Source organism: Trematomus bernacchii, unplaced genomic scaffold, assembly GCF_902827165.1.
Source record: "Trematomus bernacchii unplaced genomic scaffold, fTreBer1.1, whole genome shotgun sequence".
NCBI classification, from domain to species: domain Eukaryota; kingdom Metazoa; phylum Chordata; class Actinopteri; order Perciformes; family Nototheniidae; genus Trematomus; species Trematomus bernacchii.
Genome location: NW_022987552.1, coordinates 646,018 through 668,258, shown reverse-complemented (window position 1 = coordinate 668,258; position 22,241 = coordinate 646,018). Strand labels below are relative to the sequence as shown.

Sequence of the window (22,241 nt, the reverse complement as noted above, 5' to 3'; positions counted from 1 at the left end):
CAAAAGTAATGCCAGACGCAAGAAACACAAGTAACGTGGGAACAAAGTAACGTGGGAACAAAGTAACTAATGGAGATCCTGATAAAGACATACTGTAAAAACTTTCAATTTGACAGGTTTCATTACTTTCTGACTGAGAAAACACATCAAACTTGATGTTGCTTTGGATGTGTTTGACTTCATTAATGTGCATGTATTAGTTTATTTCCGTGTGTGTTTTCAGAGCGGCCGTCACTCAGTCTTCACCACAAAGACGCCGCTGCAGCCGCCATTAGCTCGAAGCCGCTGCCAGTTTTGATCTGCTTCAAGGAGCGCTGTCTCTCAAAGCTGAGAGCCGAGTCTGGAGGAGAATACCAGCCACAGACAGTCTTCAGATGCAGAGTGGAATATCTGGCAGTCTGCGGACCTCAAATGCACTCAGACCTATTTTTCCAGAATCAGTGAAGAGGCAGATCTGAACAAAACCGCAGGATATGTAATGATATTTCCACTGTTCTGCATCCATCTATCTGAACAGCTTTAGAGAGAGATGATCTTTTTTTGGACAAAGCAAATCCATGTATGGAAATTTGAAGACGCTCTCCAAAATGTTTAAAGTCGGAAAACATGTTTCTGGACTGGGTTAACAATAAAAAAGCGGAGGAAACAAAATGGTGTTTTTTACATTTAACAAAGCGAATCAATATATGGAAATGTAAAGAAGCTAAGAAGGATTGTTGTAATTAAAAAGCCTACAAATACATGTCCGACTATCGCATTAAGTAAAATGTTCTCTCCACACTGAATCCATTAATGCACTTTACTGTTACTTTTACAAACCAGCTGTGTGCTCGAAGACTAAGGAGACATTACCTCTGAGTCTGATGGATGCTACTTGCAGTCTTCCCATGTCTTTAATCAGAAAACACATGTTTTATGGTGTAATGTACACTGGAAATGATATGCAAACATAGCCAACAGCAAGAAGTAGCCTACTAATAAGGTGTCAGTAGCAGTTTTTAACTCCCTAGCGATCTCCCTCAAGCCAGCTGCTTCCTTATTTGGGGTTTTGTAGTAAAGAATAGTCATGAACGCCTCATTTCAGTCATTCCTAACGCATTGCAACGTGAGTGACTACAATAAACAGAAACAGGAAGTCCGAAAGAAACACGAAACCTGTGTCGCTTGCAGCCAGAGGAAATTCCAACACAAAAATGCAATCAATTATATTTAGTTGCTGACACTTGTTTGCATTTGGGAGTTAAAAGATGGAGTTACGTATGCAAAGTTTCCATTTAGTAACGTCACGTCATAGGGGTTCGAAATCTAGAAGTCCTGCTTAATATCAAAGTTTGTGGGGTCTTTCCAAATGAGTGTGGACTTGGTGACAAAAAGCAGATGCAGAGTCTTTACAGTCCATCAGCTGCAGACAGGTTTACACTAACGAGCGAAACAGTTCTCATTTATACAAATGTCATCGGACTTTATCCTTGGATCTGCTGTGCCGTTTGTTTGATCGAATCTCCCGGGAGCATTTATACGGTAATGTTTGCCCTGAATTCCCTTTGATTTATCACCCAGAAAGCATTGCAACCTGCTGCTTTTTTTGGCACGTGGGAGAGTTTTCCATTTTAACTCTAATTTGGTCGTAAACAGAAATGCCCTTGTGCCCAGACACACCTTCATACGTGCTCCTACTGTACAGTAAAGGGTTTTACAATAAGAAAGTGTGAGCTCACTGGAGTTTAATAACGGTACAGTGTCAGGGCAGTTTTCCACTGGTTTAGCCCTGCATGTGAGGGAAACAAAGGTATGTCTGGAGGCATTTGCAACACAATGCAGAACTGGACCTTGAACGCAACACAGTGGAACAAAAATGCCCTGTCCTGTGCCAGTAAGGGAAAAAGTACAGAAAAAACCTGAAGCAATTGGGAAAAAGGACACAGAGGAGGTTGTATTGAATGCACGTGGACAACACTATTAAATTCCAGGCAAGCCTTTACAAGCTGGAAGGAAAATCTAAGAAAGAGAGACAAGAAATTAAGAGACGGGGAAAGAGAGGAATTAGTAAAAATACGAGGGTAGATGGGAAAGACATAAGGTGAGAAACAGACACATGGAGACGGAGACATAAACACAGGAAGACAGAAATAGCAATGAGTCAGTCCTCCCGACTCTGAGCTGCATTCCTGTCCGGTCTTGCTGTTTCTCATCTCTACCTGCTGATGTGTCCACTTTTACTTTTACTCTCACTGTCTGTGCCTTAAAAAGCTCTCCGCTGTGTGAGAGGCACCAGTGAGCAACCGTCACCGAGGGCCACTTACAAAAACATGAGTGATACAGAAGCTTCAGATTGCTTATAATAAGGGGAAATATGAAGGGTGTATTTCAAGCTTTTTATGTCATTAAGTTATTGGGCTTTTTTGTTATCAACTAAGATTTGTTTGAAAATGTTTCCAATTGTAATTGACTTAATTTAGTTTAAAAGTGGGATTATTAACACATGAATACTGTGTAATATATCTTTACATATATATTTAAGAAGTACAAGCACAAGTTTCATTTGTGGGACGTATTTCATTATACTTTTTGAACTAGCTGAGGGCCGATTCAAAATGGGACGCATTTGGCCCCCGGGCCGTAGTTTGGACACCTCTGACCTACACTCATCATAAGAGGGTTAGGTCTAACATGATATCATCGTTAGCCCTTTTACTGCATCACTGATATGATGGATGGGATTTAAATCAAACCTTCTTATTTTTAATCGTCACTTTTAACTGATCCTGAACCAGCACCTCTCGCCCTTCTTGGACCATACTTTAGTCCTTTGGGGTTCGGAGACCATTGTACCAAATCATGACTGTGTGTTCAATTAATCAAATAGCAAGTGCAGATCATTACAGAATGCTCTCTAAAATTAACGGTAGCTTCTTTTTGCCACTAGTTTATGAATTAGATAGTGTAAAAAATGCATGTATACATGTTATTTATGGTGCTGAGAAACCACTATTGCTAACATTATGTAGCCGAGGTGGCTAGTATGAAAACTGTTCAGCGTTTCTACAATCTAAGAGCTCCATGTGGTACCAAAAGAGCATTTTGCCAGACTTGGGACACACTAATGCACAGCACATGTAAGTACAAGAAGTACACGATTTGAAACACAGCATTGGTTTTTATCACGACTAGCATGAAACCTGAAGAAAACCAACCCCCAATGGCGAAGAGAAAGACCAAGAAACTCAGGTTTTCATGACCAAATGTGCAGAAAGTGTGCTGTTCCTCCAGACATTATCCAGAGATCCTACAGCTTTATTAAGTAGCTGCAAGGGTCAGTGTGACATGAATTATGTCATATGTTTGCAAAGATTAAGGCTGAATGATCTTAACCCAATTGGTGTAAATCTGTGTGCAGGAAGGACGGACAAAAGCTAAGAAAATAGGGCCCAGATGGTAAAGAAATTGATTATATTTCACATCACGCCTTTTTAAAACGACATCTTTCATCTCCTTCCTCTCTTTTCCTTCTTCTTCTTTGTGTATTAGTCCTCTCCTGTAACAATAAGCATCTCTGGGTATTGAGAGTTACATCAAAAAGAAAGCCATGTTCAAACATTAACCTGCATCAAATGTTTGCCCTGTTTGTTTTTACAAGCCGGTTTTTGTAGATCTTCCAGGACTTATTCATAGCAATTACAGCAAACCTCAGACATTAGCTGTGGTTGTTGCAGCCATAATAGAAAAGCATAAAGAAAATCCCTTAATCTGTGGGATCAGCGGGTCACAGCTGCGTGCCAGAAATAATAACTAGCTTCAAAATGACCAGACTTTATTCTACGTGTCTGCGTTCGCTGCGTTGACAGATGTTAGATGTAACAGACAGATATCTCTATGTGTGTTTATTCACTGTATCTGGTAGAACGTGCATTACTCATCATTGTAATAGGTTTTGGAAAGTGTTGCTGTGCTTTTGAGGTCATAAACTCACACTTTCTGCAGAGATGCATCTCAATTTAGAAAGAAATACAGAATCTGTTCCTTTAAGCCTGAAATAATATATGTTTTTATGAACAATAATGAATTAAATTACTCCATATGAAGGGAAATTGTTGCTTAAGATTACCAACCAATATGCGAGCTCTACTGAGTTTTTTAAGCCTCTTTTAGCTCCTAGTTTTGCTTCAGTCACAGTGTTTCCAGCAGCAAACAACCTCTAATAAACCCTAAGCATACTTCCTGCTCATCAGCAAGGTTTTAAGAGACAAGCTGGTGAAGAAAGTGAAGTATTTAGCAGCTAGAGAGACATGCAATTTCTGTATAAAATGAATATGTTGCTGAAGGGAGGATTAGCAAGTTATACTGAGCATGTTAGCCTCTTTTAGCATCTTGTTTTGGTTTTAATGCACATTTAAGGTCTGGTTTAGTCTCATTACCAAACAGCAACCATACACAGTTAGAGACCAGCTGGTAAAGAAAGTCAGTTTAGCAGCTAAAGAGCTAAAAGTGTTTATCAGGAGTTAGTGGAGACCAAGCCAGAGCTAATAACGGGAGGATATGGGACTCTTAGCTGAACACTAACACTGGCTTGGTGTCTAACTGCTTGGTTTTTCTGAAACACATCACTGTAGAAATTGGAGGAGAAGTTTGTTTTTCAACGTATCAGGCTCTGTCAGCGCCTTTCTGCTAGAAATAGATGATATCTGAACAAAGGGCCTCTGTGGAAAGAGACTCTGAAAGTCTCAGGAACAAAGATTCTCTCTCTTTTTCTCCTGATCTATTTTTATAAAAACCTGTCTGAAAATGAGCTGATCAGATTTTGGCCACTTCATGATGTCATAACGATGTTTTGGCTTGTGTAACCATTAGCCAATCAGCAACCAAGGTAACCCTCCCCCCCCTATCACCTGAATCTCCTCCTAGAGCAGTGGTTCTCAACTGGTCAGGCCTCAGGACCCACTTTTTCCTTTGTCAATAGATCGTGACCCGAAATTTTGAACCACTCAAATCTATTCAACAAAAAATCGTGCTGTAATATATATACGCTTTTCAGCATACATTATTAATGAAAGTGAAGTACAGTGCATATATCCCTCATATGCCTTCACAGAACTGAAGAATGCTTTTAAATAAGGTTTAATGAGATGATGGAATCAAAGCTGAACTGTATAACATAAAAAGGCACACATGCTGAAAACCCAACCCCACCAGATTCTCCCCCAGGAGGAATCACATTTTTCCTTGAAATCATGAAATGTACCATCAAGTAGAAAGAAAACTGATAGGAAAAGACAGGACGTAATGTTTCTTCTTTTAGTATTTGACTGCTGCCAACGTCTGAAATGCCTTCGACCGAGACTCTGAGTTAGTCAGAGAGCTCCAGTTTGTGCACAGTAGAAAACTGGGAAGCTCCCAGGATCTGATTTAGTGTAAGTAGGGCAAGTTCAAACAATTCCCCTTTGAAAAGAATTGTTAAAATAAATGGGTGAGTCATTTGCTCTGGTGTTAACACCTAGTGCTGAGAGATGTTTTATTGCTGGATCGGCCTTTGTGTATTTTTCCTGCTTAGTAATGAAAATGTCAAGGATTTAAAGTGAAATGCACTTAATTTCCCTCCCAGTTGTCAGAAAACGTGTGAAGTGATTCCTAGCGGCTGCTGTAACCTCTGTGCCACTGTAGGACTCGTGGAAAAGACTTGCATCGATTCATAGTTTTCAGATAGAGTCATGGTACGGTAAACATTGTAATAGGAACAATATCGTAAGCCCTATACGGGGGAGAAAGGAAAACCATGAATCCATCTGACAGCCAGCTGGGTGTTTCATGTCAAAGAGGTGCAAGCTGGGATTAATCCAATTGCCTCTTTTTATAAACCATCACAAAAAAAATCCACCTCAGAAGACAAGCAGCTGTTTTCCTGTCTGAGGAGAACTCTCACTACTCGGAGAAATGCTATTGCCATGGAAGCTGGGAATGTATTGTGTTTATTTCCAGTGTTTTGGCTCAAGGTCGATGATAATGTGCTTCCTCCCAGACGCTCTGAAGCTAACAAGTTCCTCCAGGAGATAATATCTCCCGTCAAGAGTCAAGAAATATCACCAAGAGTAGTGAAGAGAAAACCTCCTACGCTCAGAGGAGGAAGAAGTACTTAGATTGTGTACTTTAGTAAAATTAGTACTCATATAAGTACTCATATCTTGTATTTGAGTAAAAGTAGAAGAACTCAGATCTTGTACTTGAGTAAAATTAGAAGTACTCAGATCTTGTACTTGAGTAAAAGTAGAAGTACCAGAGTGTAGGAATACTATGTTACAGTAAAAGTCCAGCATTCAAAATGTTCCTCAAGTAAAAGTAGAAAAGTATTATCATCAAAATATAGTGAAAGTAGCGACAGTAAAAGTAGTCATTGTGCAGATTGGTCCATTTCAGAATAATATATATGATATGTTTTATAATGATTGATCATGAAAGTGTTCTCAAAGCTGGTAAAGGTGCAGCTACTGTAGTTTGAATGACTTTGTATACTGCAGGGTAGCTTGAGAATTTACTTAGTAACTTCCCACCCCTGCCTACTCTTCCCTCTTCATTGTTTATGACCACCGAGTACATCTTGGCCGGCAGCTTTCTGTGCTTCTGTCTGTTTTCCATTCCTTCCCCTTAGAGGGAGATCTGAAGCACGATGGGTGGCAGCTTGTACTAACACCGCTAAAAAGTGAGGAGGTCAGAAAGGTTTGGAGTCCTGGCACTCCCAGGCCACGTAGGAATGAAAAGCAAACGCCAAATGGCAGATGACGACGTTTAAAAAAGCCAAATAGAGTCACTCAAGATGTCAGAAAGACGTCTGAAGTGATTTCCACCGGGGTCTTTGAATGACGCAGATAGATGGAAACACAGCTTGCACCCAGAATGTTTTCATCATCCATCATTTCAAAGGTTTTTTTTTACATAGTTTGAACTGTCCCAAAGCACAAACAGAGGCACCTGTTGTGGATCAGAACCGGTGACTCAACCATTACCTAACCAGCAGCTCAGGTTTCAGAGATCAAACTTCAGACCCAACATCTTTTGTAGTTTTGGAACAAAGACTCGCCACCTTTTGGAGTTTATGGAGTCATGGCATTTACTATATTTCCATGACAAAGAAATAATGTTTTAAAGATTTTGTGAAACCTGTTTCGACTGGATCTTGGTCAATGGTTTGGCTTATTTAAAATGAATATATCTGTACGTTTCTTGTTGTTCTGAGTTTGTATCTTGATGGTTTATGCACCTATTGTAACTCACTCTGGATAAATGCATCAGCTAAATGTAATGTATAATGTACAGGACCTTGTTGTTGGGACATTTTTAGCTACACTACAATCAAAAAATGAATTGATAGCTCAACATTTTGAATTTATTTTTGTTAGAAATTGTGTTTCTTTTGTATATCCGCAAGTAAAAAAAAAAATAAAAACTTCTAAATGTCTACATTTTTGCACATGAAAAACATGAAATAGCCATGTCAGCCATGACCTATTTAATTTAATAAAAATAGTCTTAAACAGCAGTTTGTTCTCTCCTAAAATACATATTATCTATGTATTAAACATTAGGTCGTTTCTAGATATACTTTACACCTTTTTATAATGCCTAACATGATCCTCTTTATCACATTGGCGTAAACGGACCTCCACATTTTGAGTGTCTGCACTACATTTCCCATAATGCATCATGATCGTGTTAATGCGAACAGATGGAGTACATTCCCCATGTGTCTGTCACATTGCCGTTATTACCACACACTGACCCTGAGCCCAGTTTATTGTTTTTCATACTATTGTTTATAGTTTGAATAATCTGCTCCATGTGAAGTAGAGCTGTTTTTGCTACTATCTGTTTCTGTTTGCTCCGTCACCATGGAGATACAAACAACACCTGGATTGCTTTTGATACAGTAGAAACAGATTATATTCGATGATTGAGTCAAGATCTGAAATAACATGGAGCATATTTTCGTAAATTCTAATCAGCTTTATTGACAATCTAGCTTGATGGACATTGGGGAAACTGCTATCACTGCTAACACTTGAATAAAGACAGGAAATGTAGCCCAACATTAGCCACCTTTAGCTTAGCGGTGGTGACGTGAAGTCATGTGACTGTGCTGTAGTTCCTTTATAGCCCAACATTAGCCACCTTTAGCTTAGCGGTGGTGACGTGAAGTCATGTGACTGTGCTGTAGTTCCTTTATAGCCCAACATTAGCCGCCTTTAGCTTAGCGGTGGTGACATGAAGTCATGTGACCGTGCTGTAGTTCCTTTATAGCCTAATGCAGGGGTACTCAAACTTTTTAATTAAAGGTCCACTTGTGAACTTTATACAAGGTCACTGGTCCGGATCAATGCCAGTAAAGTACCCCCCCCCCCCGGAGCGGAGAAACGAAACTGAAATTAAGAAGCAGTTTCTTACGGCGCTCTATGCATGTCGTTGCAGTAAATTAAAGTTTCATGTTGTCGTTGCTGTGGACCTTCTTAATCTACCTTCTTTGGGGGCCCACTTCTGGTCCAAGCACTTGCCTGCCAAACGGCGCCCCTGTATACACACACACATTCAATACATACATACAGTATGGTGGCTTGAACTAGTGGGAGAAATGGCACTGTTTGTCTGTAGCCAATACCTTGAACCTCGGCAAAAAAAGGCATTAGAAGCATTAGAAAGTCAAGGTAAACTTGCGGTTAACTTGCGGTCTGCAATGCGTGTCACGCTCGCACACACAAGTAAATATATATGCACGTTCATTCTCACAATGCGTCAGACACAAGACGCGCGTACACAATGATGTACATTAATTTATCAGAATCAGAATTATAAAAATTAAAAAAAAAGATTTTGTTTTTAATTTTTTTTTTTAATAATGGGACACAGGGTTCGGTCCGGATTGATTTGCAGTTCGGTCCGGATCCGGAACTTGGTCCGGAGTTTGAGAAGCCCTGGCCTAATGTTAGCTTTTTACTTAAAAAAGCATAAAGTGGTGGAGATTATCCTGCTGAATCATAATTCTTATTTTCTTAAATATTGGGTTAAGGCATTTGACTAGAGAGCCCTTTGGTGCTAACTGCCGACATCACTTCCCCCTCTTTATACTGTTATCCTTTCATGTATTAAAATCAAAAGTAGTTGTAATTCCTTACACACTTAATTGTTTTTCAACATGCATATTGTCTACTTTTTTAATGCCATTTTATTTCTATTTGAGATGTTTACATTTTGGATTGTGTATTTCTTGTCTTTTAACTTCTTTTATGTACAATGCCATGTCTTTTTATGCTGCTGCAACGCAAACAACCACCAAATTAGGATCAATAAAGTACTTATTTTATGTTTATCTTTACCTTCTTTGGTGGTGCCTTCAGTGTCCAGTGGCACTCCGGAGCCGGATGTGTATTCAGGCGTGACGGTGACGCGGTATTTGGTTTTAGGCTGAAGCTCCTGCAGCACGATGGCCGTCTCTCTGCCAGCGGTGGTCGTCTCCAGCCTCGATCTCTCGTCTCCTACTGGTTCGTATGTCAATTTGTAGCGAGTGACGTCTCCTTGAGCCGGCTGCCATGACACTCTGAAGCTGTCTGTCGTCTCTTCGGAAACTCTCAGGTTCTGCACGGAGCCTCGTTCTGCAACAAATATTAAAGAATTACGTTAGCATTACTGCTGGTGCAATGTTAATAAATGTTTGTAGCAGTGTTAAGCTATAAAGGAACTAAACTATGGTCACATGACTTCACATCCCCCATGCTAGGCTAATGTTGGGCTATAAAGGAACTACAGCAAGGTCACATGACTTCACGTCACCACCGCTAAGCTAAAGGTGGCGACATTTAGTCGTCTCATTTAGACATTTATTAGCAACCACTGTTTTTAAATCCACCAGTGGGGTATTTACTGAAGTATTTTATGTCGTAGAATTAAAATCTCTTCAGCTTGTGTTAACCACAGACCTTATTTCAGGCTAACAACCAAAAACACATTCAGAAAAACCATTGACTTCCAGACCAGGGAACAGGAAGTGGTAAAATGCTGACTCATTTCTGGGTTTTAGGACTCAGGATACATGCACCACAGTATTTGCAAGCTTAAAAAAAGTCTACATACCTTCTAAAGTGGTTTCAAAGCCGGTCACAGGAAGGCTCTTCCCTTTGTCGTACTGAGCTTGAACGTTGACTTCGTAGCGGGTGAGAGGGGTGAGGTGAGGGAGGACAGCAGTGAGAGTTTCTCCGGGGACGGACATGGACACATAGTGCCCGTCGTCTCCGTTTTCCGGCCTGAAGCGGACCAGGTAGGACTCGACATCTGTGGCGTCCATTTCCCAGGCGGCTCTGAAACTCCTGGAGCCGACCTCAGAGAACGAGAGGTCCCGAGGCTGGGTCAGGCCTGCAGACAGTGGGGGATAATAAGGTTTAAATTAAAGTCAATTCAGCAATATTTCAACTGCTTATTCAAAAAACCACCCATACGAACAAATTCCAAACTATATTTCGTCACAACAAAAGGTGTTAATCTATGGAATAACTGAAATGATGAGCTGAAATACTGTGCAATCTAAACTAAAACAAATCATTAGAAACCAAATCCTGAATGGTTCAGAGCAGGACATGTGAACTCATGCTTGCTAATTCTTGTCGTTTTAAAATGTATTGGCTTTTGTTTGCTTTGTACAAAGGAATGATTTGTTTAAATCAATGAATCAAATATCACGGATGCTGATGACGATGACCTGAACTTGTATTTTCATGAACAATGTACGCTAGAGGAGGACCAGAAACGTTTTTAGGCTTCTTCTTGCCCCTTTTGAACATGAAGGAAACTGAGAATATATATTTTTATTTGTTTATACCTTACACGTTTTTTTTATTTTTTATTTTGCTTCTTTTTGTTGTAATTATTATAATATTTATTATTATTATTATTATTTTGTTTCTAACATGTTCAATAAATTGACTAATGAAAGAAATACAAATGAAAGAGCAGTGTGCTTTTGGAAAACCCAATAAATACATTTTGAAAACACAATGAAGTAAATTAAGAAAGGTTGGGATGATGATTTATGATCAAGATGGTACTTTTTAGAGAGACGGTAGCATCATGATTTAACCTCTGCTTTAGTTGAGTTTATATGTCACATCTTACTGTACGTAGTGATGTTAGAGATATATATGGTTTAGGAATCAAGAGAACCAAACCAACATGAGTTAAGGACAAATATTTAACATCTTAATGCCAACTAAATGATATCTTCTGTATCCGTAAACAAGCCAAAAGCCAGATTTGCACCTCATATAAAATCTATGCTCTCTTCAAAACTTCCAGACTCCATTGAAAAAAACTAGAATTGTACTGTTTAAAGTAGACCGGGTAGACCTGTGTCGTGTAAAGTAAAATGACTGTTTTAGTGAAAGGAGTCTGGTGGTTTTAAACAAAGAATAAATAATGGTTTCATATCCCCGACGCGCAGGGCTGTCTGACAGCAGGGACAATATTCTTAAAGCAGCGTTGACTTCAGCTAGTATTTATTTTGTATCATGGTAAATGGAAGCTAACACTTTATCTTGGTTAAAAGTCCGTTTGAACTGTGGAAAAAAACACCAAGACTTCCTTCAAAGAGAGAAATCAAATGAAGGAATCCAGAGGGAAGACGTGCTGACCTACATGCTATTTAATTAAGATGTATAATAATCTACAAGCCGTCTGACAGCTCCATCTTTCAAACAACAGGAGGGGGGGGGGGGGGGGGGGGGGTTGCTGTGAAATCCATATGTTGGCGCCTGCACACGTCTCTTTGTTGACAAGTCATTATTATATAAGAATTATATAATCGGCAATCAAAGCTGGTGTGAGTCACACTCTGCTGGCAGACCTATTGGCGAAGTTAGATGGAGAGTAATTAATATTTTTGACTCTAAGTGGGTTAAAAAGTGCATTTGTGAGGAACTCTTGACTACCAGATGTTCGGGGGTTGGATAATGACTTCAGCCCGGAGGAGGATGCATTTCAAAGTTTTGCTTACGGACACGTGACGGGCAACACACCTGACAGTCGTTTAAACAAATGCAAAGAAATCTCTGCACTATTTGACCCAGTTGTGATACTTCCACATGCAGGAACCTCTCTCTGCCCTTGAAAGATCAAAAAGCCGAACATGTGTTAAACACATTGAGGCGAAGAGGAGGAGGAGGGCTCGGTGGAAAAAAAGGAAAGACACTCTTGGAAATGTGACATGAGAGTAATTGTGAGCATGTGTTGGTGCTGCTCTGTATTCTCCTCCACAGAGTATCGTCTGACTGAGGCAGTAATTAATTGTTCAAATGTTGGTTTGATCACTACAAATGCTCTAAATCATGAACGTTGACAGGTAGTTCTCACACTTAAATTCCCAGCACTTATGAAAAGCATTTATTAGTCTTCACAGCACATAAACATTAAATAAAGTACATTTTTTTTATCTAAAAACGGTTGCAGCTGATCAGGTTTGATGAAATATGCTGAGAAACAAACTGAAAGTAAATATCAAAGAGCTTAGTATTGTTTTTAATACATAATTATGAGGAAAATGGTTAAAACTTTGAGATTTCTATGACTAGAAAAAGTTATTCTTACTGATATTTAAAGTTAGCGAACATTTTAATTGTTTGGACACCAAGAGGTTGATCTGATATCTTGGATCTCTATGGTTTGTACGTTTCGGTTCATGCAAAACGAGCTTGTTTCACAGAATAAACAATGCAAGAAAACCAAGTATAAGCATGCAATTGCGTAAAACATTCCCACTACCAAACAATGGATACACAAGGGTAAAACGACTTGCAATCATCCTCCAAACACTTGATTATACTGCATGGCTGAGCCTCAAGTGCCTCGCCCAGTGTGACAAATGACAGACAAGTAATGTCTGCGCAGAACTGGAACGACACTCAAACCATGTAATTCATATTATCCACCTTTACAGCTGAAATTAGGCTCCAACTTCAGTTTAAACCAGTAGAAAACACCCAATTGTGCATTGATATACACAGATTATTACGTTTGTTTATCCTTTTGACGAAAGAGAATCGCAAAATGCCTTATTTGCACACATATTTCAGGCTAATGTTACTGAAAATAAAGTCTGATTTTGCTTTCTTTTCTGCCTCAAACCAGAATCAAACCAGTAAATGATAGAAAAGATAAGTCATCAATGACAAGAAAACAGAATCGATTAAATCTTTCTGTGCAGATTGCTCAAAACAAGTTGAGTAAAGTGTGGTATCATCAGCGTAGAGTATAAATGCAAATACTAGTCAAATGTATTTGCTTTCAACATGATTATTTTCTGAATCAAACCAGAACATGATGCGATAAATGCGTAATCAATGTTAAGAAATCAGAATAGTATAAAAAACATTAATCCAATGTTTCTCTGCAGATTGCTCAAAAGAAGTTGAGTGAAGTGCGCTATCATCAAGGAAATACTAAAAAAAAATTGCTTTCAACATGATTCTCTTCTGAATCAAACCAGAACATAAATAAGTAATAAATGACAAGACATCAGAATAGATCCAATCTTTCTCTGCACATTGCTCTGAACAACTTGAGTAAAAAGCATGGTATCATCAGCATAGAGTATTGAAGCAACATTACTTACGTCTTTGGATGATGTTTCGTAGTTCTTGCTCGATCCTCAGGCAGATGGACTGCGTCAGCTCTTTGGAAATCCTCGTGAAGGCATCAAAGTCGTCCACGGTGTAAACATGTGTCGCCGCCGGCTCGTTGGCGATGGCCTCCAGTTCGCCTCTCACGGCATCTTTAACGCCCACCGCAAATATCTCCACATCGGCGTTCCTCAGTTTGGTGGCCGGATTGTGGAAGGCGTCGGAAGATTTCCCGTCCGTGATGAGGATGTTTATGCGAGGAACGTTGGGTCTCGCTCCTCTGTTGGCCTGGAAGATCTTCTCTCTCACGTAAGTCATCGCCCTGCCGGTGTTTGTGGATCCGCCACGATACGGAAACGATCTCACCGCCTTCACTACGGCGCTCTGATCGTGGTGAGTGTTCAGGTAGAATTCGGTGTGAGGGTCCCTGCTGTACTGAACCAAGCTGATCTGGACTTTATCTGGTCCGATGTCGAAGGAGGTAACCAGCACCTCCAGGAACGCTCTCATTTTGGCGAAGTTAGCCAGACCGATGCTGTAGGAACCGTCGACGAGGAGGACCACATCGGCTTGGACATCAACGCCAAGAGAACACTCTGAGATCAGAAAGACACAAGACAAGGTTGTAATTGATTGGCTTCAAAGAGAACACATTCAAATCTGTCTAAAGCTTGTGTTATAAGACCTTTCCTCGGGGTGTTTTAGAGAAGCAACTGATAGGCTCAATGATACCTAGAATATTGTTAAAGGTTGTCATTGACTAGATTCAATGAGAACACATACAAATATTTGTGTTCATGCAAAACAAGCTTGTTTCACAGATTAAACATTGCAAGCATGCCAAGTATAAGCATGCAATTGAGTTAACCATACCGTCGTCCTTTAAAATAAAACGATAAAGTATTTTCTTGAACTTTGAAGACCTTCTTAGTGTCCGGTGTAAAGGACAAACCTCCATTGTGTCAGAAAATGCAATAAAAGGCCAGTTTGGAGATTGTACCTCCACTATTTCGTACTCACCCAGTGACACTTTAACGAGTTGTGTTTTCTGCATGAGGGTCAGAGGCTCGCTGGGCATCAGGCCGTTCAAAGCGAACAGACTGATCTGGTACTCTGTGTCTGGGGAAAGATCTCTGACCACCACCTGGGTCTTCGTCGGACCAACGTAGAGCTCCTGCCGTTTGCTTCCAGCCATCATCGGGATCATCTGAACCTTGTATCCCGAAACCTCTCCAATGGAGGCGTCCCACATCAACCGCAACGACTTTGAGGCGACTTCCAAGATTTGGAGATTGGACGCTGGCTCAACAACTGCAAAAAAATAGGAATTATAGAAATATATCAATCTCATTATGCATTAAATGTACACATATTATCTATGGTGTTGCTGTATAGCAGGAGAATCTTAAGTGCTTGATCATTTGGCAAAAACATTGTTGTTTGCTTAAAAAACACCACGAAAATCAGCTATAAAACAGATTATGATGACATATAGTACATGAATAAGGAGTAGTTATATATCTAAAAAATATGGCAAGAGTTACATGAGGAGCTTGATACCTCCAGGACTTGGAGGCTGGCTCAACAACTGCCAAAGAATAGGAATTATAGAAGTATATCAATCTCATTATGCAAACAATGTACACATATTATCTATGGTGTTGGTTTATAGCAGGAGTATCTTAACCCTCTGAGACCCACGGGCCGTATAAGATCCAAATATCACGCCGTCTTCAAAGCATCATAACTTCTCAGCAGTATGAGCTAGAGACATGACGTTTGTTTCCTGTAAACTAGAGAAACAGCGCTAAACAAGTCATCAAGTTTGTCATTGTGAGCCGTTTACTAGCGTTGGTTAAGCGAATGGGTAAAGTTTTGGAAATAATGCATATAGTTTTACCTTTATCCTGGCGCATTGCTTATCGTTTTTATTTTATTATGGTTAGAAGTTCTGTTTTAATTAAATAAGTAAAAACTTCAAACTCAGTTTTTAGTTTTCTTTATGGGCAAATTTCCCCTATTTTTGTGTATTGAAGTCTTTAATGAGTGACATATAAGATTACCTGAGGTTGAGCTGATTTCTGGGATGTGTAAAACTTGGTTTAGGGTACAAAATTATAATTTATAAGGCAAAACACAAAAATATACCAAAACGGAAATGTCGTATTGTGGATGACATTTAATATATCAATAAGGAGTAGTGATATATCTCAAAAACATTGCAAGAGTTACATGAGGAGCTTGATACATCTTGTAAATATGCAATTGGGGCCAGCGGATAGTTAGCTTAGCTTAGCATAAAGACTGGAAACAGGTGGAAACAGTTCGCCTGGCTCTGTCCAAAGATTTATGGGTTGAAATAACTACATAAAACAAGAATAAGAATAAGTTAGAGGTGCTGGTAGAGGGGTTTTGTTACGTTTGGACTGATGTAGAATTACTGTTTCCCCATTTTCAGTCTTTATGCTAAGCTATGCTACCTGCTAGCTGTAATGTAATTTTAGCGTACAAACATTAGATAGGTATCAATCTCTTCATCTAACTAGTGACAATAAATCTACTTTTTTAGATAATGTACAAAAGGACAACAGAAGACAGAAACTTGTAACGCATTATTTACTCCACTTATTTCACATTTCTTCACCACATCTCACCTTCTTCTCCGCTGACGAGTGAGTTGAGTTGATCGTCGACGCCAGCGCACACCTGAGAGACGAGTTTGTTCTGCACACTCTTGATTAAGTTGAAGTCAGCGACGCTAAAGATGTGACTTGTGTGAGGCTCGGAGGCCATGAGCTTCATCTGTTCCTCGTTTGCCTGCTGGATGCCTGAAAAAAGAGAGATTTTAGTGTCTGAAAAACAGGGAAATTGTTCCATTGCAACCACTCAGATTGTCACAGTCTGCTAAAATTAGGGACATTCCAATTATTATTTATTATTATAATTATTACTCCAATTCTATTTCAATGTAAATACTGCAATATATATTTTATATATTTAATTATTTATATATTTTAATGTTATTATAGTTTCTTCAAATACTTTTCTATCTGTGTTTTTCATATAATGTTGTAGTAGAACTTTTCTTGAAGAAATACTCATTATTAGAACATAATGGGGAATGATGAGTGTTCAGTATAGTGCTATAATGCTTGGTATAATACAGTATAATAACAGTGTAATGTTAGGGTGTGTAAACTGTCAGAACAGTGTTTCCATCTGAATGAGTGTGTAACTTCATGTGGAGAAGAGTAGCGGACTCTGCTCTGAGCATGTGTGTGTGTGTGTGTGTGTATGTGTGTGTCAGGTTGAACGAAAAGGCCACTTTTAGGTTAAGGTTAATTATTATTCACATTGCCTGAAGCTAATAAGATGTGAGGTTACAACTGGGAAAGAGACCAGTGGTAAAACTCCCCCTCACTTGATAGTGAACTTTGCTGAAGGTCAAGAAGCGGTCAATGTGACGGAACGCCTCCAGGGCACGTGTACGGAAGTATAAATAAATGCAAACGTCTGCTGAAAGAGTTACGGTCACGTGTGCGGAAGTTTAGGTAAATGCAAACGTCGGCAGAAAAAGTTGCTGACAAAGAAACTGGGAGGTGGTTTGTCGTCCTTCACCAAGGTCAACCAATAAGGGACGAGAAGGCTCGCTATAAAGGTACGAGTACAACGTTTGTTCAACAGTACGATCCCGGGGTCTGCTCTCTATTTGATTTATGTCTTTTGACGTAATAAAAGTTCTATTGCACCAAACTCTGTCTATCACGAAGAAAGTTCATAAGTTATAATGTTTAGAGGGAGGTCCGGACTTTTTCAACGAGCCTAGTCCGAGATTTTCCTCCGACAATTTCGTTGTTTTATTTTAATGTATGCACCACAACACCAAGTCAAATTCCTCGTATGTGTTATCCTAATAATAATAATAATACATTTGATTTATATAGCACACTTTAAAGACAACGTCATCTCAAGGTGCTTACCTGGCAATAAACTTGTTTCTGATTCTTTTTTTTTTTGTTGACCTTTCCTATCTTAAAGGCAACACTAGTTCAAAGCATAAAGTTATAAAGTCACTGGCATCATGAGAGGATTATTGCGTCAATAAGAGTGGATTCTCTCCAGGTCTGTAAATACTGGGTGAAATCTATAAAAACCTATTAAAAGTTCTCCAGCTGGATTCACAACCAATCGAAAGCCTCCGCTGTTTTATTCTACTCTCGCTGGAAAGTGTGACAGCATGGGAAGTAAATATGAAACCATTTGGGCTTTTTACAATCCTATATCCTCGAAGACTTTATGAATGTAGTTCATACACTCGATGAGGACTTTTTAAACGACTAAATTGGAAAGGTATTTTAACTCAAATACTGCAATTAAGTGTGATTTCTTTTGATTAGATACATTTTTGGAGCGTTTTCTAACTTTGCAGAGGGAGATAATCTTACTTAGAGATCTGCTCTACTACTCCTACCAAATAATGCTGATATGTTCTTTCTACCTTTTCATTCCTCTCCTTCTTTCTTTCTCTTTCCCTGTTTCCTTACTTTCTTCATCATATATGACGGGTAGGAAATATGAAACCATTTGGGCTTTTTACAATCCTATATCCTAGTAGACTTTTAGTAAAGCTGTGAGCCTTTACTGAATGTAGTTCATACACTCGATGAGGACTTGTTAAACGACTAAATTGGAAAGGTACTTTAACTCAAATACTGTAATTAAGTGTGATTTTATACTTGATTAGGTCCATTTTTGGAGAGTTTCAAATTTTGCAGAAGGAGATAATCTTTATTTTTGTATATTTTTCGACGGGTTACACGAAGATGCACTTAGAGATCTGCTCTACTACTCCTACCAAATAATGCTGATATTGTTCTTTCTACATTCCTCTCCTTCTTTCTCTCTTTCCCTGTTTCCTCCTTTCTTCACCATATATATCTGACAGTATCAAGTTGTTGCCAAGATAAAGTCTGATATATAATGTTTTTAAAAGTATATCCAAACATTATATCAGGTTCTCTGACAAAGTGACGTGACGTCTAAGTAAAGAAAGAATTGTCTGCAGAAATATCACAACTCAAAAGACGGTGAATGAAGTCAAAATAAAGCTACTGTTTTGGGCATTTGAGAAATCTTCCTAAACCTGATGTCCATGCTGATTGGATCCATGTTATATTTATATTAGGAGACATCTACAGTGTTACGGGCCGTCTCCACGGCAGCGTTAAAAAAATCTTGGAGGTGGGCGTATCTGAAGCTTGAGGATTTTTTGCGAGCAACCAATCACATGAATCTCCCGCCCGCGACATACGAAGCAAAAAAGCCCGAAGTAAACTGGATATAAACTCCCCAAAACAGGCGAAAACCTACCACTGTCTCTGCCACCTCCCTCCATGCCTGGCTCCTCCGGTTTATATCCCGGTAGGTCTGGTCATAAAGCACCGGGTGATTGATTCGCTACCGCTAATTTCTCCTCCATTTTTTGGAATATGAGGAAATGACCTGCGGTATTTCTCTCCCAGCATACACGCCGTTTGATTGGCTAGAGCTTGAACTGTCAGATTTGCGTACACGGGATTTGATTGGCTGACGCTTCCACCTCAGCCTCAAAAGTTGAACATTGTTCAACTTTGGATCTTGAAAATCCTGAGAATCTCCGCTCGCCTGCCCACAATGCATTTCGGCGAAAGCGAAAAAAAGTGACGTCACCCCATTCAAAGTGAATGGGCAGAAGCGTTTCAAGATTTTTTAACGCTGCCGTGGAGACGGCCCGTTACTGATGTATGTTTCAGTATGTCCTCAGACCGTAGAAGATAATCTCTCATCTCTTTGACCACCATCCCTCTTTAACAGCTTAGCAACAGCCCACTTCTGTTCCTCCGTCCCTCAGTTAGTGGAAAGTCTGAGCTCGCGTGTAAACACACATAAAACCTGCTATCACTCGTTCGTAGCGTTTAATGATGTAGGCATTTCTCCTCTTGTTACGTCACCCTGAGCTGCTTTTGTTACAGGGTTAAAAGCATTAAATAACGAGTGGAAAATGTAAGATGTGGAATGTAATAAAGGTGTTTCTGGCTGCGTACCGAGGACAAAGATCTCCACCCCTCTGCTCCTCAGCTCCCGGGCGAAGTTCTCCACGGGATCCTCAGATTTGCCGTCCGTTATGATCACCAACACTTTGGGAAAAGCCTTCCTGGCACCAGACGCCTCAGAGAAAGAGTTCTTCAGGAGGTAGTCGAGGGCATCGCCTGGAGCAGGAACACAGGAAGGGGTTAGGTTTTAAAATGATGCACAGAAAACAATGGTCTGCAGAGGTGGGAAGTAGTGGAGTACAAATACTTTGTTACTTTATTTAAGTACATGTTTCTGGTATCAGTACTTTACTCCACTACTTATTTTTCTGACGACTTTTTACTTTGACTTCTTACATGTTGAACACAAATACCTGTACTTTCTACTTCTTACATTTTGAACACAAATACCTGTACTTTCTACTTCTTACATTTTGAACACAAATACCTGTACTTTCTACTTCTTACATTTTGAACACAAATACCTGTACTTTCTACTTCTTACACTTTGAACACAAATACCTGTACTTTCTACTTCTTACATTTTGAACACAAATACCTGTACTTTCTACTTCTTACATGTTGAACCCAAATACCTGTACTTTCTACTTCTTACATGGTGAACCCAAACACCTGTACTTTCTACTTCTTACATGTTGAACACAAATACCTGTACTTTCTACTTCTTACATGGTGAACCCAAATACCTGTACTTTCTACTTCTTACATTTTGAACACAAATACCTGTACTTTCTACTTCTTACATGTTGAACACAAATACCTGTACTTTCTACTTCTTACATTTTCCAAACAGGCTGGTTCCTTTAGTTTGAATGTGTGTTTGGTGGCGTGATCATTATTATTTAGAGTCATTGCGTGCCTATTGATTTGAACACGATCCGTGTATCCATCATTTCCTGGTCTTCTCTAAAGAAGAGGGACCAATGAAAACGTTGTCATGTTGCCGTTGTTCAGCATGGAAACATTCATTAGCTAACAATGACATTATTGTTCTATTAATATAAAGGGAGTTCAGGTACTCTTTAAAACAGCTGCTAGTTATGGGTACTTTTTACTGAAGTACATTTCAAAGCCCTCTTTACTTTGACTTGAGTAAAGAAGTTTAGTCAGTACTTCTACTAGTATTTTTAAACACGAGTATCTGTACTTCTACTTGAGTAAAGGATGTGTGTACTTTTGCCCTCTCTGTTGATTTGAAGAGATCCTGTACCTGTCCTGGTGTTCCCTCCCTTGTACTCCAGCGCTGCGATGGCCCTCAGCAGCGTCGGTCGGGTCAGATGTGTCTTCAGGTTGAACTCAGTTCTGGATCCGGAGCTGAACTGGACCACGCCGACCCGCGTCCGCTCCGCTCCGATCTGAAACGCTCCGGCCGCCACGGAGATAAACTTTTGGATGAATTTGAAGTTCGGCCGGCCGACACTCCAGGATCCGTCAACCAAGAAAACCACGTCAGCGATGGCACTCACAGAGCATTCTGGGAAATAAAGTGAGGGGGGAGAGGATAATAAATATCAAGAGAAGAAGGAATAAGGTTAAATTACTTATTATTAAGGACATTTCACAATTTATATTTCAAGCCACTTAAGGATAAATGTTTAAAGTTCGCAATGATCCAGAGAGATGTCAATTTCATCGCTGTTGTTCTGGTTTTTGATTACTTTAGCTATTTCACTGGAAAAAATGCTGCTCAAAATCAAGTAAAACAATAATAAAATCAAGGTGTTTTCACTTGTTATAAGTTGAAAAATCTGCCAATAGAACAAGTAAACATTTGCTTGATAAGATTTATTTGAATAATATGGGATATTTAGATACTTGAGATGTTGTAATTAGTTGGGGAATATATTTTTGAACTATTTTACCAGCATCATGAATGGAAATAAGTCAGAAATGCTAAAGATTGCTCTATTTTCTGAAATTACTTGGTGATTGTCCTTCAAAAATGTTTTCCAAAATCAAGTAAGATTCATTTCTTCAAACTAGATGATCCATCTTTTACAAATACCACATGAGCTTGAAAATCTTCTTTAATCTGAGATCCAACTAAAAATAAGATGCTTTCAAAAAGTCTTAAACAGATACTTAAGATGCATTGTCTAAAAACAAGACCCTATATCTCCCTGCGTTGTTACTTCTTAAGTTATAATGTCTTATATCAAGTGTTAAGACATATTCTGACTAGATATTAGGCAAATATACTTGGCTAGATTTCGAGTTTTTACAGTGTTAATGTTCAATCTTAAATAAATGTGTCAGAAAATACAGAACCCTTAACGTCCTAATGCCCCAAAAAGACCGTCATGTTGCAATTTTGGTCAAATTTGCTTTTGTTTACTTTGTATTACAACATGTATATTTTTTACTCTTTTAATGCTATTTGATTTCTATTTGAGATGTTTACATTTTGGATTGTTTATTTCTACTCTTTTAATTGTATTGTACAATGCCTTGTCTTTTTATGCCGCTGCAACGCACACATTTCCCAAATTGGGATCAATAAAGTACT

The 22,241-nt window shown here is 39.2% G+C and overlaps 1 protein-coding gene across 1 annotated transcript in view; it reads right to left on the bottom strand.

The window, feature by feature from the left end:
- col12a1b (collagen, type XII, alpha 1b) overlaps positions 1-22,241 on the bottom strand; it is a 149,761-nt gene that overhangs the window by 117,828 nt on the left and 9,692 nt on the right. Inside the window, exons 6-12 of the mRNA XM_034123809.1 lie at positions 20,946-21,209; positions 19,727-19,891; positions 16,298-16,471; positions 14,664-14,954; positions 13,637-14,239; positions 10,111-10,389; positions 9,357-9,632 (exon numbers count right to left, since the gene is read on the bottom strand). Coding sequence (XP_033979700.1) covers positions 9,357-9,632; positions 10,111-10,389; positions 13,637-14,239; positions 14,664-14,954; positions 16,298-16,471; positions 19,727-19,891; positions 20,946-21,209 — 2,052 coding nt within the window. The remainder of the gene's footprint in view (positions 1-9,356; positions 9,633-10,110; positions 10,390-13,636; positions 14,240-14,663; positions 14,955-16,297; positions 16,472-19,726; positions 19,892-20,945; positions 21,210-22,241) is intronic.